Below are 19679 nucleotides of genomic sequence, written 5' to 3' on the forward strand. Positions count from 1 at the left end.
ATCGATGGACTGGGCTGAGACCTCATTTTACTTACTATTGGTCTTCTAAGCAGCTGGCGAGACAAGCAGGACTGGGGAGCCAGTGTTGCTGGCCCCCTCACGGTAATGAAGCCCTGAAGAAGCTGAAGGCCCCTTATATTGGAGGTTTCAACCCGGCAGTTGTCCTTTTAATTAACACTAATCTGGGTCTCTCTCGACCGGCTTGTTAAATCAGGTGAGCAGGAGTACTGGGTAGAGTGCAGTTCCTTGAAGTAACAAGGCCATGACGCCATCTGGCTGCAAGAATTCTTCCCTTTCTGACCAGGACTGTTGAGTCAGGTCTTAACCTCACCATAGTTACTGTATGGTGGGTGAACACCTGCTACCCTAATTACTACTGTCTGTTATTCTACTGGCTTTGGTCTGGCTTTCTAGATGCTTTGGTCTGATAAACATAATACTACAGCAGGCTAGAACCATCTTTTACTTTTTTAATTTTATCTTCGCCACTGATCAGCCGCTTGGGTGGTCGGTCATGTCTGTTACTCACTGCTGGCAAGTACAGGGCATGCACACTTTTTTAATGTATCTGAACCTGCTCCAGTGCTGGTCAAGTCTGGTCTTGAAACAGCTCACACTTGGTGCCATCACAAAACACTGGCAGGTTGCTCCAAGCATTCACAATTCTCAATCTGGAAAAGTTAGCCCACAGTTTTCTGGACTTGCAGTTTCTTCAACCTTGACCTGTGACCCCTGGGGGGGGGGGGCGTCCGCCAGCTGCTGGTATGGATACTCGACTGAGTAGTGCCCGTCTATAGTAAAGCTGGGCAATTGCAGGCACTATCTCTGTGGATAAACAAGGCCCAGGCACTAGTCTGGTAGCCCTCCTTTGGACATTTTCAATCCACCGGCAGTCCCTAGCATAACTCGGGGACCAAATGGGGAGACCATACTCTAGACAAGGAAACGCCTCGCTCTTGAAGATCTTTACGAGTGACGGACCGCTACACTAGGTATCTGAATGACCTTTTAAGACCTACTTCAGATGCTCAATTCACCTTCTCACAATGACATGACCAGAGAACTTCAATTCATTGTCAGCATACTTACCCAGGTTCTTACGCATTCTGTCTATTAATGCAGTTTCTTCGTCCCATTGGGACATCAGCCTCCTTACAGTTGGTACGACCCAAATGCATCCGCTTACATCTTTGGGACATTGAATCTTAGTATGCACAGTACTCAATATTATGTAAGAGGACAGACTGACCACCCAACCAACTAGTAAGATGACCAGAGGTGAAAAGAAGCAAGTACAATATAAAAAGAAAACTTTAATGTCCATTACGGAAACCTTAGTTTAAGACCTTCCCAATGTTACTCCCTTAAAAATATAACTTTCTTGGTTTGCAAGGAAATCTCCGTGTTTATTTATATACACAACTCCTATTTGGCTTTGCAAGAACAATAGCTACAGAGGAGGTCACAATGTTCAAAGTTGACATTACTTGTAATTCTATCTTTTAATAGATTACACGATTTATGGATTTTAGGCTCAAAGCCAAGTACTGGAGCCATTGGGTCTATCATGGAGACAAATTGAACATTTGTAATTCATTATATTACTGAAAAGCTGAAGCAGGTTTAGATGCGGTTGTTGCTGTACAGCAACTAACAGTACTGTATAGCCACACCTTTAGCACAAATCATTGGCATTTACCAAGACGGTTCTACTGCATGGAAGAAAAAGACAAAACATTTTCTGCTTGCTAATTTATTAAACAACCGTCTTCAAAGAAACACTATAAAATATATTTCCTGGATCAAACATTGACGTGACTTAAGTACACCAAAATTCACTCATATATGCAGGAAACTGTTGGAGGTTAAAGTTAGAAAAACACTTACTCTTATCACATACAGTACATAAATGTACAGGTTTAAAACAGCCATATACTTTAACTCTGGAAAGCTCTTTATTACAGTTTTCTATCCTGCATAATTACCATGTAAATCTTCCTTACCTACTGCTGGATCACTACAGGTCGACATGTCCCATGAATTACCTGCATGGCATTAATGTGGTGAATTACAAAAAATATTTTCCTAAATGGAATACGAAATACATCGCAGTTTGAATACAGTATCTGGATAAACATTACAGCACTTATACACGTGTGAGCATCCATAAAGCATTCATGTATTTATATATAAAGAAACTTTTGCAAGCTATAACAATTATGATATACGAGTGGTAGTACAGGAAAAGCTTATTCTTCATATCCTAGCCTTACATGAATGAATTCCAGACACCACCTTATGGAGGAGTGTGGTACACTAAATGATGCAACTAATGGCTCATGATGTCAAGAAAATACCAAACTTATTGCGAGTAATAAAAACAAAATATAATACTGTAGATATAGCTCAGATCAACCATAAATTTAGGTTAACTTTTCTTACAAACCAAAGAGAACCAAGTGGAAAATAGACAGACCTCTCCTACCTGCCTATAATCTACCTCCTGCCTTCCCTTTATCATCTACTGTACTGTACTGTACTGGGTAGGCCCATACAAAATCCTCTTTTATCCACCCACAGTACAGTAGTTTAGTTTTTAATTTTCCAACTCTAGGTTTGGTATCAAAACAAAGAAGCAGATGCTGCTCCCTTGCATTACAAAGCAGCGTTTATGAGCTCCCCTATCACAATAACTTAAATGTTAAGCTGCACCTAGAGTAGAAAATATATTGGGTCTTGGGCGGGAGGGTCAGCAAAACGATAAGATTGTTGGCCCAAAGGGATGAACAAGAGGCTTGGAATCAAAAGGTTCAGAGCTTACCCACTGTAAATTATTAAACAAACTAACAAATTCTCAAAAGAATAAATATGCAAGAGATTACTCATGGTTAAATAAGTAATGCTGAATAGACTAATATTTGTGTTCTATGAATTATTTGAACAATTAGTCAAGTTACTTAGTTTATCCAGTGGCCGGTTCAAAATGAAAACACTCAATCCAGGACAAAAAATGGCAATTCCCATCATGTTCATTTGGAGTTTAATATCTTTACAACTTTATGCATAACCTCCAGCAAATAAATCTTCATATAATCTTATCACCCTCTAAGGCCACTATATATTGGTTATATTTATTACAAAAAATATATACATTAGCAGATCTATCGCCTAACTTTCCTACAAAAATTCCACCCACCTCATTCTGTTCTTTTGATTTACAGTACCATCATTAAACAATTCTTATTTTGGAATTATTTTTTCATTTCTGTAGGAACAGTCACTTAAGGTTTTTTTTTTAATTTTCTGTTTTCTTCACCATATTGGCCTTTATCTAATTATCATTCTTTCACTTGACTTTCCACTTTTTTAATCTCCTGAACTTCTTATTACCGGTACCTCCATTTCAATTCCTGCTGTACAGTATACCACTAGGTTTCATGTCCCTTACTCCCCGTCCTGTTGAACCTTCTCTTCCTCTTTAACCTTATCCTCCTCCTCACTTTCCTTTACAACAGATTTACACTCTTCTTTTAAATCTATCTCGATTACTTTCTCTATCATTTCATTCATTTCTTGATTTTTGACGCTTTCCTTGGTCTTGACAAACCAGATTTCATTGCGTCTGCTAAATAATTTAAATGGAGGATCATAGCCCACAACATAATACTGATCAAAGTTCACTCCAGTTTCACCGTTCTTCTTGATGGCCTCAGCAAGTTCTTTTGCCTCTTTTATTATTATCTCATCACTTGTGTATCCACCAAAACGTCTGAAAAAAAAAAAGTTTTTGCAAGCCAGTTTCTTGTGATGCCAATAAGAAAATTCCATGTAAGCCATCTTTCAATTTACACGGTAGTTACAGTCTTCAGAATGGCCATATAAATAAAATACGCGCAAATCAAACTTAATTATCCCATAAGAAATAAAGGAAATGGCAAGAGTTATAGGAAACTCCCTAAAAACTAATTTATCTATTTCCTTCAATATGTTTTATTTACAATATAATAAATAATAATAAAGTACAGTAGTAAGAAAATTTAAAATGAAAATTAGTGCTAACATTTACATTGAACAATGGGTGAGATGGCATGAAGGAACTAGTGGTGGTGGAGAGGTATGCTAGAGGCTGCCAGTTGATTGAAAATGTCCAAAGGAGGGCCACCAGACTGGTGCCTCCACTTCAGCACCTCGGTTATCTAGAGATTAGAGCACCTGCTACTACCTTGATCATACTAGACGGGCAAGAGGTGACTAACTGAAGAATAAGATTATAAACAACTCAAGAAGGCACTACACAGACGAGTGTCCATACCTCTGAGCTGGCAGTCGCCCGCCCCACAAGGGATCACAGTTCAAGGTTGAAAAAGCCACAAATCCAGAAAACTGTAAGGGCAATCTTTTTGGGGGAATGAAAACTATAAACTCTTGGAACAACCTGCCAGTGTTGTAAGGGCACTGAGTGTGAGGTCTTTTCAAGACAAGACTTGACCAACACTGGAGCAGGTTCAGATACATTCAGGAGCCGGTGCATACCCAGTACTTGCCAACAGTGCATAACAAATACGTGACCGACTGCCCAAGCAGCTAACAAGCCGATCAGTGGCGAAGAGGATAAAAGATAACTACCAGTATTTGTTTTAAAAATTAACCAACATTAACAATATCTTCATTTAAAATTGTTAATTGGTTTATTGTCCAGGGAACCGTCTCTCCTTTAAAGATAAAAAGACCTGCAGTCAACTTGGATATGGTTAACTGTCAAATCAGTGTGACAGGATTTTCAGCAAGGGGCTTAGCACTCAACTCCAAGAGAGTTTGCTCTGACAATTTTCTGCACTTCACTACTTCTGCAAGTCGAATCTGTGAACACTTGACCGAGTAATGCAGGTCCTTTGAGGGGCTTATAAACTAAAATTAGTTATCCCTTGCAGGTCTGTATAGGCTATGCAACTGAAGGCAATATAATTTCTTGGTTCTAAGTGTTGAAGTGCAGGCACCAGTTTGGTGGTTTCTCTTATGGATGATCTCAATTAAATGTCCATCTTTAGCATATCTCAAGGACCAGACAATGACAATACTGTACTAGTGTGGAGCACCATACCTTTGAAGAGCATCATGAAGGACAAACCAACTTCTATTGTACAACTACTACTACTACTACCAATACTGTATTACTAATGCAGGTACTCCTCTACTGCAGAGCCTGGTGAAGGCTTACGCAAAGTATGACGTGGCGTAGGGACACCCCGGAGGAAAGTTCTACAATTCTCTAGACTCCATCTCGAGCAAATCATCTTCATCACCTTTTTCCACTCGTGTGGGTCATGATTACATGGTGTGCTGGTTGCCATGAGGCAAATTTTAAATAGGCTGGATGCCCTTCCTATCACCAAACCACCTTTACCAAGTGGAAACTGAGCACTATATGCAGGACTTTCAAGTCCCCTCTCTGCTGACAAAGCAGTGTTGCTACTCCAAGGTATGCACTCAAAAGATTACCTGTTTACTGGAAAAAATATCCTGCTCTCAAATTACTGTACCTTGTAAGAACTGTTAGTTCTGGACGATCCTCAATAAAAATAGTTTTGTCAACTGATAATGGTGGAGTCAGCTGGTGTTCCTCAGGCACCAAGAATGCCATAGTAAAGGTAGACTCACACGTAGGACCAGCACCAGGCTCTACATATGTTGTAACTGGGGATGTCATATCAATCCGTATATCTGAAAAAGAAAGAAAAGTTGATATTATACCAATTACAGCAGTGCCACAGCTGCTTCAATACATTTTGACACATTCATAATAAGTTTTCCTGATGCCATTTAGTCATATTACCATCAGAAACAATATTAATTTCTATTCATTTTACACCAAATACAGTACCATAGAAATTTTATATAACAAATTAATTCCCCACAAGTTACTAGAGAAATTTATTATAATGGGAAGATTAAAATATTTTTATGCACAACTTAAAACATATACTGGGTAATTGTCACAGTCTGTCACAATGATACTCATTTTGACATTTATTTATATCCAGTTTATGAAAATCCAGTTATTAAAAAAGTCCCACATTTGGATTTAAATAAAGAAAACCCCAAGCTTAATTTGCACTTGAGCTGCGAGTCAGTTGGTCGCCTGCCTGGCTGAACTGGGTCCGAGTGTGGAAGGAGCCAATTTTTTTTTTATAAAATATGCGGTATTGTATTTTACGATATGCTATATATCAATTTTGTTGTTTAAAATAGCAGTTTTTTTCACTTTTGACTTGTGCAATTTGAAATGTGTTCAAATTAAGCCAAACCTCATGTTAACCAAATCATTTGGCCTTGCACTAACTATTATTAACGTGGATTTTGCCAAACAAATCGATTGAAGTTATTAAAACCTAATTATTGTTAACATGGATATCATAAAATGGGATTGTAAATCAGGGGATACCCATTTTGTATTTCTATTTCATAAATTTTCTGCTCAATACCCACACACTAAAACACATACTGGACATATAATTGTTGCAGTTTGATATTTAATCTTATAAATAACTACTCAGTATACAGACAAATATCTGTAAGGTTTTTATTTAACTAATACCAAACTCATTATAGGGAAAATATGATTTACTCACTAGGATCATTTTTGCCAGATATGTAGTTGAAAAGCGCACGAAACATAGGACTGACTAGCTCTTGCTGACTGGTGCCTTTCATTGTCGTACAAGCCCATTTCCTGGCTGGGTATAATCGCTCCTCATAACCCTGTGGACAGACAGGTGAAAATCTTTAATTCCATAAATTATCACAAGCCAACAAATATATACAGGATTGTTAAAAATTCTAGTACTGCACTGTAACATACAGTGGTGTAGTCCTAAATAAAGTAGCGAGGGAACACATTTTGAAGGTGTTACTCCACTAGAGATGGATCCAGACTAATTTGACACCCTCAAGCAAACTGGGAACTTTTTCAAAGATGCACATTCTCCTCCTGGGATGACACCTCTACCAGAAGGCTCCTCGGGGAACCCAAGGCTAACCACCACAAACCCAGACAAGGGTGCGGTGTACAGTAATACCTCGCTTTACGCGGTAATTTGAACCCACGGAGGCCCGCGTAAAGCGGGAAATGCGTAAAGTGAACAACAGAACATGTGGGATTAATTGAAATAGACTGGGCCGACCCCCAAACTCCACTTTTTCAGACTTAATACCTATGTTGTAGTAAAAATAACTTAATTTTATGATGGTATGCACACAATTAATAATTAAGAGAAATATCAATAATATTAGGTTTTTTAACACTTACATTAGTAGAAAAGATGACTGGGCACACGAGGATGGGGGGTTGGTTCCGAGGCAGAGGGCAGATTATTGGCCCTCACCTGTATCACTTGTATCACTATCCACCACAGAGGCTTGCAGGGCCTCTTTGTCAAACCCCTCAAGTCCATAGAAGTCCATATCCTCACTATCACTGACTTGGGCCGCCTGTGGTGGGTGAAGAACCCGGAAATGTTTTGATGACTGGGGTACCTTGTGCGCACCCTGCCAACAACGCTTCCCGCGTATATGAGTATATGCACCGCGTAAAGTGAACATTCCGGTTCTGGCGGGGTACCGCATAAATGTAGAAACGCGTAAAAAAACCCGCGTAAAGCAGGGTATTACTGTATACCAAAAATGCCGAGATCCATAATTGACACACCAAGGGACTTTTGAAGATAAGGGTAGAAGAGCTGTACTAGCTTGTCGGACCTTTAAGCCTCATCTCAAACATAGCATGGTTCAACCCGCCAGCCAGCGAGGTTGAAATGAAGGAAACAGGAGAACCAGTGGCACCACCTAGGGACAGGAAGGGCTGAATGGCGGTGGAGAGTGAATTGCCAGAAGACATTGCCGAGGAACCACAAAGGGAGAACACTTTCTCCCCAGTAGTAATGAGGAAGTATACGCACTCCAACATTTGGTACCTACGGCGGCCGCAGAGCCGATGCGATGCCGACCAAGTAGTGGTCGCTCAACCCTATAGCCACTTTGACCAGCCGACAGATTAGACCAGGCACGAGTCAAGCAGTCCATCTAGCCAGAATAAGGGACAGAAGGGGCGTGTTCCTAGCAGCAGGAAGCAGCATATGGCATCACTCAATCACCAGGACTCCCAGCAGCACAGGTCGGCAGCATATGGCATCACTCAATCACCAGGACTCCCAGCTCCCAGCAGCACAGGTCAGCAGCACTACAAACATGTGAGAGTCTTACTACCCAGCCCAAATTGGATTGGGCCAGGGGAGGGTGCAATATTCCCCTCTTAAGGGTCTTGGTGAATTTGGTAACCTTATTGTCTCATCCCTCACTGGTGATCCCACCACCATGGGTAAACCGTACTCCCAAAGGGGGTGGGGAGGACCCCCCTCTGGTATGACAACTGATTATCAGGACCTCATGACCCCTCACCACGACAAGGTGGTTCCCACTAGCTGGGTATCTGTCCCAAAGCAGATAATTGGAATAGCATTGTTCTCGGGCTATTGTGAGAAGAAAGTAAATCGGGAAAATCGGTCTTTTAAGAAGGATGTTCGGATATCTAGATGGTCCGTCCCTCGTAAAGATCTTCAAGAGTGAAGTGCTTCCCCATCTGGAGTACTGTCACCCCCATCTGGTCCCAGAGATATGCTAGGGACTGTCAGTTATTTGAAAATGTTCAAAGGAGGGCCACCAGACTGGTGTCCGCACTTTGGCACCTCAGCTACCCTGAGAGATTGGAATGCCCAAACTTGCCTAGCTTATACTACAGACAGGCAAAGGGCACTACTCAGTCGAGTGTCCTTACTTGGAGCTGGCAGACGCTCGCCCCACAAGGTGTCACAGCTCAAGATTGAAGAAGCCGCAAGTCCAGAAATCTGGGAAGGCAAACCTTTTCGGAGTGAGAGTTGTGAACTCTAGGAACAATCTTCCAGTGTTGTGATGGCACAGAGTGTGAGCTCTTTCATGACAAGACTTGACCAACACTATAGCAGGTTCAGGTACATTCAGGAGCTGGTGGATGCCCAGTACTTGCCAACAGTGCACAACAGACGTGACCGATCGCCCAAGCAGCTAACGAGCCAATCAGTGGTGAAGAGGATAAAAGTAATGTAGTGATCAAGAATTCAGTATGTAAACTACAGTAAATGAACATCTGAGTGGCAATAAACAACTTAACATCTCATTTGTTAGTGTGTAATAGTTTATGTTGTATGGAAATAAAACGGTTACTATGAAACCTTGTTTGTTCAATATGAAAATTAAATAAATGAATTTAATTGGAATTAAAGCACATAAATTAAATTGAAGATTTTTTTAATTCTCGGACTGCAGTTTCAACTGGAATTGACCCCATGCCTGTCGCAAGCAGAACTGGTTATCCTCTACCTACATATTATAGGCAAGTTGAGAACAACATTCACAGACAAATGTACAACTTACATCTCGCTCAACCATGACGGTGTAAGGAGTCATCTCCACATCCCCGAAGGCTGCACGGATACCCTTCAGGATAGCAGACATCTTAAGACCTACGGAATAACAATTATAATTATTCATAATACCCAAGTGCAAAACAACAAATAGAGTTCAAAGAGTACACACTCCATATCAATCAAAGAACCTGAAAATGATCTTTCTTTCAAGGTGTTTGAGTAATGTCATTAAAATCTATACAAGAAGTTGTATTTATACACCCAAACTACAGCATTTCATAGTTCCTTTGGGAGTCTCCTGTATGGCTTACAGCTTGGTCTTTATACGGTTTATGTTCATTATTACAAAAGCTCCAGGTTTATTAGTATATCAGACGTGACCGACCGCCGAAGCAGCAAACGAGCCGATCAGTGGCTTAGAGCATAAAGGTAAAAAGTAAAGTAAAATATTTGTCACCAGAAACAATTGGCAGTTTAATCATATAAACTATCCTTGGAGTTAAGAATCTCGTGACCCTTTTTCATCTGAATTTATAAAGTGTGTTTTCAATTAAATATAGACATCGAGTGTGTTCCCGGTCCCTTAGGCGACGAGTGCGTTCCCGGTCTTGGATACTTGCCCATGTCGTACCTATTCCAAAAACGAGTGGCGACCCAGGGATGTGATTGGGGCTTGGGGGGCTAATTTTTACCAAATTTAATTTCTCACTGTTACTCATTTCGTGAGCGCCTAATAGTTAACATACTCATTACCCAAATCCACGCATGTATGTTTATTGCAGCAGCAACATTATCAAATATAATATGCAGCGTCCCGTGCCTTGGTGTAGTATTGTTTGCCGTGTTTCAAGGCCACGAGTTTTGCTTGTTTATATTACTGTCGCCTACCTCCTATATCTCCCCACTGAATTTATTTGCCGATAATTGTATTATTAATTCAAAATGTTGGACACATACATCCCCTTATGGTCTATTAAAATTAAATGAATTTAATATCTTTCGCCCAACAGTTCTTCTATCACATCCTCTCAAAAATCTATATTCTTATAAATGCATTACTGCCCCTTAACTTAAGTCTATATTATGGTACGGACAAAATCTCTTTCTAGTAACACAGTTTTCTGATCATCCAAGGTGAAAACCACAAATTCTCTCGCGCAATAATCATACAAACAGAACTGTTTCACTTGCAGCCGAGTGTGCCTACCTGTGTCTGCTGGCAGCAACATAGATAAACAACAAAAACACTGGATGACAGTAATTGAGTAGGAATATCTCCAGCTGTACCTACAAATCCTTCCGTGAATGCCGCCCACCCACTGCATTATCTCCACACCCATCCACTAATCCTCCACAACTTCTGTTCCACTATACTTCCCCCACCCAATTACCCTCCTGGAACACTATCCGCCACACGAAGATTGACAAGACTACACGCACGCCATAACGCGAAGGTGCTTATCAAATTAGGAACCACACTAACATGTGTGCAATGCTTACAGCGTTGCACTAGTGTTGCAGACTACATTACACAAAATATAAACGACTATATTACTACAAAATTAGTAACAAGAGGCACTTGGCTGGCGGTGGGAACATACTGTAAGGCTCCTACCACGACCCTGACAACTTCCTGTACGGAAAAGATAACATGCCACTGGAGTGTTTCTCCAACTCTCAGCTACAAAGATTCGTACAATCATAACGATTGGTTTATGACTTAAGAGTATCCTATCTGCCATAAAAAATATATATTTAACTACCCAACAGCAAGGATTAGCAACACATTTGGCGTCAAATTATTATCGCTTGTCAAAAGAAGATTAGACAGATCTGATAAACTATCACAGGCTATCAAAAAGTCTTATTGGATAACAAACGGACCAGAAATAAACATATGGTGGCTTGCTGGCTATCCTTGTCGTATCGACTTCATGTTTACCATTCTTTATATACTTGTGTGACGATTTTACTGAATAAACGAATGAACAATTTAACATGTCCCAGTACCTTGGCCAATGGAAACCCCAGGTGTCCGATTTCTATAGAACGTTTTTAAACGTACCGTCAGAGGTCACACTTGGGTGAACACTGATCACAGACACTCAACAGTCTTAGACCCCGGGGATTTTGCGAGACGTACAACTCAACTGGCGGAAATTCCTCAATCTCTCGGAGTCACGTGTATGAATAAGTCTGAGAGCACAAGACCCGTTTTCTATTTGGCAACGTCACTGAATAAGCCTACTACAGTAGATACAATAAATAATCATAAGTCACTTTTCAAGGCGAAGCTGCTTTTTTTTGCTTCGTCACTAATCGTGTGTTGTAAGAAAATAATTTTGTTAAAGAGCAGTCTTTACGTTGGTATTCGTCTATAGAATGATCCACCACTTTCAGTCTAAATATCAAATTATTCTTGTTTTTAAGCAGGGAAAGTTTTAATGAAGGGAGTTACTAGTCGGTTTCAACACCACTATTGTATGTTGGTTTGTAAGTAAATTATACAGTAGTCCTATTATTTCTTACCTGTGGTAATTTGGAACCATGTAGCGAGGACCACACTGGATATAAATACTGTATCACCAAAACTATTTTATCCTCGGTAAATATTTATTTTTGTATGAAAGTAATTTAAGAAACGTGAACAGATAAATTCAAATAAAATCAACAATCATCATACTATAACGAAGTCACTGGTTATGCCCATACCAGCTTCTTATCGGCCTCCATTAATCCACTGCCATATACTTCTTCGGAACTATTGTATAACACATCTACAGACACCCACCTAACATAACCTCACATCCTCCTGACAACGAACATCAAACTTTTTACTCGCAGCAGCTGTAGTTAACCCAACCTAACTACCATTACATGTAACATTCAAAGCTATGCAGATAAATAAAGTTGGTTGGTCCATTTTACCTTATTTCAAGTTTTTTTTTTCCTGTTTAATTTCCAATTTGAAAAATCCCAATTTATGACCGTTAGATAAAATCATATGACTAGAATTTTGTTTTTCCAAGAGGCATAACCTGACAAAACATATCAATTAAGTTTAATAAGCGGGCGTTCATGTCTAACTAATCTATTAACATTCTTTTCATCAGTTTTCGAATCGGTGGACAAGGGGCACAATTATGATGTGGTACATCTCGACTTAACCAAAGCCTTCGACAGTCCCCCACGAAAGACTAATTAGAAAGGTAGAAGCGCATGGCATCAAAGGTAATATCCTTAAATGGATTAGGGCGTGGTTACAGGACAGGAAACAGCGAGTGAGCATAAACGGCACTAAATCGCATTGGAGCAACGTCACTAGTGGAGTTCCCCAAGGCTCAGTACTTGGACCATTATTATTTATTGTATACATAAACGACATAGATATCGGCATAGACATCAACATAAGTAAATTTGCTGATGACACTAAAATTGGACGTGTAATAAAATCTGACGAGGACTGCAAAACTACAGGAAGATCTAAACAAATTTTTCAAATGGTCGGAAAAATGGCAGATGAAATTCAATGTGGACAAAAGTAAAGTACTCAGTATAGGAGATGTAAACAGGGAAACCAGTTACCAGATTAACAAAGATGCCATTGTGGAATCCGACTGCGAGAGATATTTAGGAGTAATGATAAGTAGAAATCTTAAGCCAAGTAAACTATGTGTTTCTGCTCGTAACAAGGCTCATAAAGTACTTGGGTTCATAAAAGGAGTGTTAGTTATAAGACTAGCGAGGTCATCTTAAAATTATATCTAGCGCTTGTGAGAAGACCTCACCTGGATTACACAGTTCAGTTCTGGTCACCGTATTACAGAATGGATATAGAATCATTGGAAAGAATCCAGAGGAGAATGACAACACTAATCCCGGGCATTAGGAACCTTGAATACAGAGACAGGTTAAAGCATCTTAATTTGCACTCCCTCGAGAGACGTAGAGTGAGGGGGCGACATGATAGGTGTATAAATGGAAGTCAGGGTTAAACAAAGGGGACATTACGAAGGTAGTCAAACTATCCAACCAGGAGCGAACTCGTAACAATGGTTTTAAATTAGACAAATTTAGATTTCGGCGTGAAATAGGTAAACACTGGTTTGGAAACAGTAGTGGATGAATGGAACAATTTACCAAATATCATTAACTCGAATACGCTGGATAGCTTCAAACATAGGTTGGATGCTTATATGAGCGATAGGGGCTGGGTATAAACGGGACTGCCCAGTATGGATCAATAGGCCCGCTGCAGTTTCCTCCATACTTATGTCCTTAAGTTTGAAAAGTAAATTTATGCTCAGCACAACGTCTTGAAGCATGACCTTCAACGGGAATATTAACACGTACAGTTTGACGTGCACATCTCCTTAGGATAAATATTCTCGCGGTTCCAACTAATTGAATTTGACGATATCCTCTAGAGTCTAGAGGATAACGTCTAGATAAGGGTTTGACCACTGACTTTGACCGGGTCACAGATGCTCACAATTTATCTAGTGAAGATGCAAATGTAATGTGCCATCAAAGTATCAGCATCGATTAAAGTTACTATCTGGCCAATATTTTTAGATTTAACCAGCAGTGACCTTGACCTTTGACAAACATTCGCCATAAGTTTCGTCAAATAATTGTAACGTTATCAGCATAACACTAGTGTTTTTACTTTCATCTAAGACTAATAACCAGCACTCATAATACAGCCGGTTTAAAATTCAACATTGGCACTTAAAAGTTTGCTCCGGAAAAAGTTTTGAATCTTGATCTTCAGCTGTGATCTTAACGTTCTTCAAACCGCAACAACCACATTGTGAGAACATATATCTGCACCTGATGGTTAGACCCTTCCAAGTTCGAAGTCAATTCAACTGAAGTTCGAAGTCAATTCAACTGACACCTTGACAAATTACATTAAACTTCGAGACAAAGACGGACAGGCTGGATTCTCGCAATGTGTTCGTGCAGATCGACCTTGAACCACTACACACGTAGGACCAGTTATTACGCCCATGAACAAGTTTTTTGCCTCGGTGAACCAACAAAAAATTGAGTTATTGTATATCAAAAATCAACTAATAAAAGCTTTATATTTATAGTGAACGGTTTCAACATTAACAGTGTTTATATTGTGGACACGATTCATGTCTAGATGTGTATAGGAAGGCCCGTCCTTGGAGGGGGGGGGGGGGAACAGGGGCGACCGCCCGGGGCCCCAGCACTAGACCCAGTGACCTCGGACACATTACCTGTTGACTGGTTAATCTGACCTGACGACTTACGCCACCATCGCAACCGTGACCTTACCATCCATAGCGACACTCCAATGGGGATTGGGTTCCTCTGACCGCATAATCTGACTCCATCCATTGCACTCCACTCCACACAGCCAGTCCATCAGGGCCAGTAACCAGTGAGATCAGGTTGTGTCCTGTCCTGGGGCCCCGCACCCTCTTTGGGACGGCCCTGTGTATAGGTTTGCCTGTGTACAATATGTTCATGTATGTTTGTATTGGGATTTATTTTTAGAAACATTCTATATAAATACTTATGCAATCTCGATAAAATCACAGGAAAAGGTAAACAATGAGGCACCTTAGCTTCCGTCTTTAATCAAGACTTCTTCAGTTTCCTTTGAAGAAGTCTTGAATAAACACGAAAACTATGGTGCTCCTTCGTTTCTCTTTTCCTTTGTGGTTTTGTCGAGATTTACCCTGTCCACGTTTCCATTGTTGATCTACAAGAAATACTTATACAAGTCTCTTGTGCGAGGCCGCTCAAGTGCGCCTCTACAATTTATTTCGCCCCCCAAAACTTGGCAAGTTGCTTACATAAATGTTTAGTTTGGTACAGTATATGCAATTGCGTTTCTACATTAGAATCTGGTGTCAATACAATACCTCTGCCAATGTTTTTGCTTAAACACTACACGCATTTTCCCGTAGGCCAACCTGCATCTACAGTGCCAGCAGACCAATGTTCACCTAATTGCTTAAGTTTTTAACCTTATTAATTTCATCAGAAATATATCCCTCTTAAACCGTTATCATGACCTTTATCATTTAAATTAAAATCTTCCAAAATTAATCTTAGATATTGCCGCTACCTCCGAGTATCTACGACGACAGTCATGATTTCCTCCTATTACCCAACGTACGCCGCTCCATACTCCTGATTACTGTATTGAAACAAAAAATATTGTTTTAATCTAAAAGATAATAAGGTTGATTAATAGCCAATGTCAAGCTCCGCCACTATTTCTTTGTATATTTTACGGGATCTCCACCGGTACGTTCGTTAATGCATAGAATAATCCGAAAGTGAAAAAAAAATAACATTAGACAGCACGAATCAAACCCACTCAATATTACTCTTGGCTCGTTTAACTGGAAGCGCGTCTGGTAAAGTCGGCTACGTCATCCACCGCGACCCTTCAAGATAATCCCTATACAAAGTGCTAAATATCAAGAACGGGGGCCACCAAATTAACTTGTTTTAGGTATAGAACATTCCTTGCTATACTAAATTTACGGATTTAGTGATAAGAGCCGTGAAACCCACAGATGAACCAAGTCTCATACGGGAACGAATCGTCTTGAGACATGTTCGGCAGTCTATTCCCGCTAAAACCAAGGTTCCAAGGGGGTTTTAATTCGCAAGAGTGTGTACGCACGTGAAGGCAGGGAACAATTCGCCGCGAACCCCCATGACTGCAATATTTTGGAGCAGAAAAATGAAAGCTATTTCAGTTCCGTAAAATGCAAGTACACTTAAAACTAGCTATACAATCCCCCAAACACCGTTTGTTTGATAACAGTTCACATTTGCCACCGAAAATACACCAGGGTTGGAGTTCCCCAACCCAGGCGAATTGTGTAATACAGTATTCAGATATGGGGGTTCTTAAAATCACCTAAGTGAACTCTTCGGTTAGGTTTGGTTGTTCTATACGGTCCGTTTCATAACTAGTTCGAAAGAAGCAATCGAGAAGCAATCAGTGTCACTAAGTTAGTTAATCCGGCAGTGGACACGCACACCATGTTTACTGGGTATAAAATATTAAAACGCAAGGTTCGAGCACCTGGTATCGTGATTGGACCATCGTAATACAGAGTACAGATTCTTGAAGATTCGTGTGGTGAAACTTTCTCGTAAATGATGGTGTAAGAATAAACCACCTCATTCACTTAACAGCACATCTTCCCAAAAAAGTATAAAACTACAGAGATGGCCATAACTGTTTACTGAACACCAGCAACCAAATTAACGTAAACATTCTTTAGGAAAATTTGTTCAGGTTACATTTGGACAGGTTTTATGTGTTTCAGCTTCGTCAACCACGAGTACAATCTGTACATTCGGGCCACGTGAAGATCATGCATTCCAGCTTATTTCTCCTTAAATACACTTAAAACCTATCCACCCCAGGTGACTAAACATTAAACAGACAACAGTACCCTCATACAATATCTTAATAATGATAAAGTCACACGACCACAAACCTTCCTATTTACATTACATCCCGTCCCTACATCATCTTTAATACTATTACGCCATTTTCTGTCAGCGGCAGCTTTATAAACACTTTAAATAATCCATAACCTTTTTTACAATGGCCTCTATTTATTTTACCTGGCAGGCCAAGTACAGCTGTCGGCACATAACCTGTTAAACTATAATAACAAGATCCCTTTCTTAACTACGTTACGTAATAATTACACCATTTTCACGGCTGTAAGAAAAAATAAACTCGACTCGGCATGACAAGATCATATAGTTTCAGCAAATGAAACAAACTAACTATCTCCTACGACCGAAACCCTTCCGGTCGGCAGGCCAACCTGACGAAACATTCTGATACTGCTCAGAAGCTGTGGCATGATAGCGTTCGGACAGTGCGCAGGATGGAATTCTAAATTAAAAACCAAAATAAATTGACTTTCATCTAAAAATACACAGGTTGCTCATAAAACACGTACCAATTCACATCCATCATTAAATAAGAATGGCGCTGAGGTTTTAACAGTCTGTACTAAACTGACTTCTTGATGTGTACCAAGGACGTGAACGAACATCTCATAAATGTTAACTTAAACTATTGTAAAATCTCGGCTTACCCGTCTGTGTCTGTCGCTATGTCAAGGATCTTTGGTGCCCCAGCACTTATGGCAAGACGCTGACAGTCCTCCACGAGTTTCACGTAGCTATCGCTGGTCACCGGCAAAATACCCAGAACCGTCACCCACCACTTGCAAGGGACGAGTCACTACTGAAGCAGGGGAGCTGTCAACTTACTGAATAACCCGAGAGGTACACGTGGCCAATCACAAAGGCCTGTTTTGTGTGGTGTTAGGGAGGTTTCGTGACGTCACAACTTCTCCAGCCTCCTATTGGCCCGGGGACAATAGTGGGCGTGCACCAATGACGTAATAGTATCTATTTTCTGTTGAGGTGAGTTGGTGGGATCCTTCGCTATCTCAGCCAGCCTGTGGATTACAGGAGGATTGTTAAAGAATTAATTTCACTGCCAATAAAGATAGTTTGACGTATGGGGGTAATCTAAACAATAATACAATGAGTGGAGACACCACCAAGGAATACATCCAACATACAAGAACAGTAAAATTATTTTAACAGTTGAAAACCATGTAATAATAATAATCTCTCCTAGTCATTTAATATCGATTTTATTTATATAATTATATTGATCACGTATTATCTTTGCATAATAAATTATTCTTGAGAATCCAAATTGAAAAGAAGTTACATCCATGGCCTAGCTGGGCCGTAATACTTGCTCAATACGACTGACTACAAGATTTCAACTTCTAGAAGGTTCGGAAATTTCCTGCTTAGAGCTGATAAAGTTCTTCTCCAACCAGTATGAGAGTTGATCACAATGTAGAGCTGATGATGAAGAGTGTATCATGGCGGGTCAGACAACACCCAGCAAGGTCACCCTAACTACCTGCTGCGTTAACCTATTTTTATACCTATTTTGAAATACTCTCTGGATTTAGTACTATTATATACATATATAAGACTACTAGTAATGACATAATAATTACAACAACAATTATAATAATATATCGTTGGAGTTGACGATAACTAATTATGTTGTTGGTTAGTTAAAGATCCGTTTGAGTAATTAACCAACTACCTGCCTCGCCATTCGCTCAACAGACAACACAAATACACTCAAACCTGTCACTTCTGAAGACAGCGACGCGGGAGGGAACGAAATATACTGAAACATAATGGCATTAGATGTATACACATGTTCACATAATGACGCATACGCGCACACATACACGTACAGAACATACAAGTACAGTACACATAAATATGTAAATAATAACACACACACACGTCACATCATATTTTACCTTATATCAGCATCTGCACTCACACGTCATTAACTTTAAAACATGTCCTCCACTCATCATTCATTATAACACCTGTCTTCCGCTCATCATTCATTATACCACCTGTCTTCCACTCGTCATCCATTATAACACTTGTCCTTCATTCATTATTAATATAACAACACTTCATAGCGTCATCGGCTAAGGTGCCTTTCTAGCGATCAATGCTGCCACCTTACGTGATACACCTGTCCGAGAGCTCGTCGAAGCCTTAGTCATGCGCTATGGCTCCGAACGGAAATGTCTCTACGTAATGGAACCCGTATTAGGGGAATCTGATTTATGATTCTGTGGTGGTGTTTTATATCAAGTAATATTTTCAGGGAAAGGGGTTTAATTTACTTTGATTTTGTATTATGTTCTTGGAATGTATGAGTTTTTATATGAGAGAAGCTTTGAAATCTTAATTAATTATTTTTTAAGGGTGGCGGAGACCAAATTTAGCACGATATTTGATTCATTCTTGAAACGTGGTCTTTTTTTCTTTTTTTTGGTGGTAAAGCACCGCGCCAATTGGTGTAGTTCAAGTGATTAACGTTGCCACCTTACACGACGTCGCTCTCCATGGCCTTGTCGGATTCCTCATTCACGGTAAGAAAATAAATAAAACTGTATATCGTCTTCGTACTATTGGAAGTGTGCTTATTGGGGTAAATTTGTGTTTTGCGTTGAAGCTTGTAATGATTTTGTTTTTTTTATTATTTATCATTTTGGAGGAACATTAACGAGCATTATGCACGTTAAACTACTGTATACTTTTTGGGTATATTTCAACAACTAAACTTCATGATAAAAA

General features: G+C 39.9%; 1 protein-coding gene across 1 annotated transcript; it reads right to left on the reverse strand.

Annotated features, from left to right (window-relative positions):
- Window positions 1-1737: 1737 nt before the first annotated feature.
- LOC121871941 (heme-binding protein 2-like) lies at window positions 1738-17747 on the reverse strand. The gene is made up of 5 exons (XM_042374545.1): window positions 17576-17747; window positions 9466-9554; window positions 6630-6759; window positions 5541-5721; window positions 1738-3769 (listed from the first exon to the last, which is right to left on the reverse strand). Exons 2-5 carry the CDS (start codon window positions 9544-9546, stop codon window positions 3445-3447), a joined length of 717 nt encoding a protein of 238 aa, XP_042230479.1. The 5' UTR covers window positions 9547-9554; window positions 17576-17747; the 3' UTR covers window positions 1738-3444.
- Window positions 17748-19679: the final 1932 nt, after the last annotated feature.

This window comes from Homarus americanus, unplaced genomic scaffold (assembly GCF_018991925.1).
Source record: "Homarus americanus isolate GMGI-L3 unplaced genomic scaffold, GMGI_Hamer_2.0 scaffold48416, whole genome shotgun sequence".
NCBI lineage: Eukaryota > Metazoa > Arthropoda > Malacostraca > Decapoda > Nephropidae > Homarus > Homarus americanus.

Coding starts and splice junctions, on each gene's coding strand:
- LOC121871941 (XM_042374545.1), bottom strand. CDS start 9,546: ATGTCTGCTATCCTGAAGGGTATCCGTGCAGCCTTCGGGGATGTGGAG. Junction 6,760..9,465: donor CCGTCATGGTTGAGCGAGAT/GTAAGTTGTACA, acceptor GTCTGTCCACAG/GGTTATGAGGAGCGATTATA. Junction 5,722..6,629: donor ATCTGGCAAAAATGATCCTA/GTGAGTAAATCA, acceptor TTTCTTTTTCAG/ATATACGGATTGATATGACA.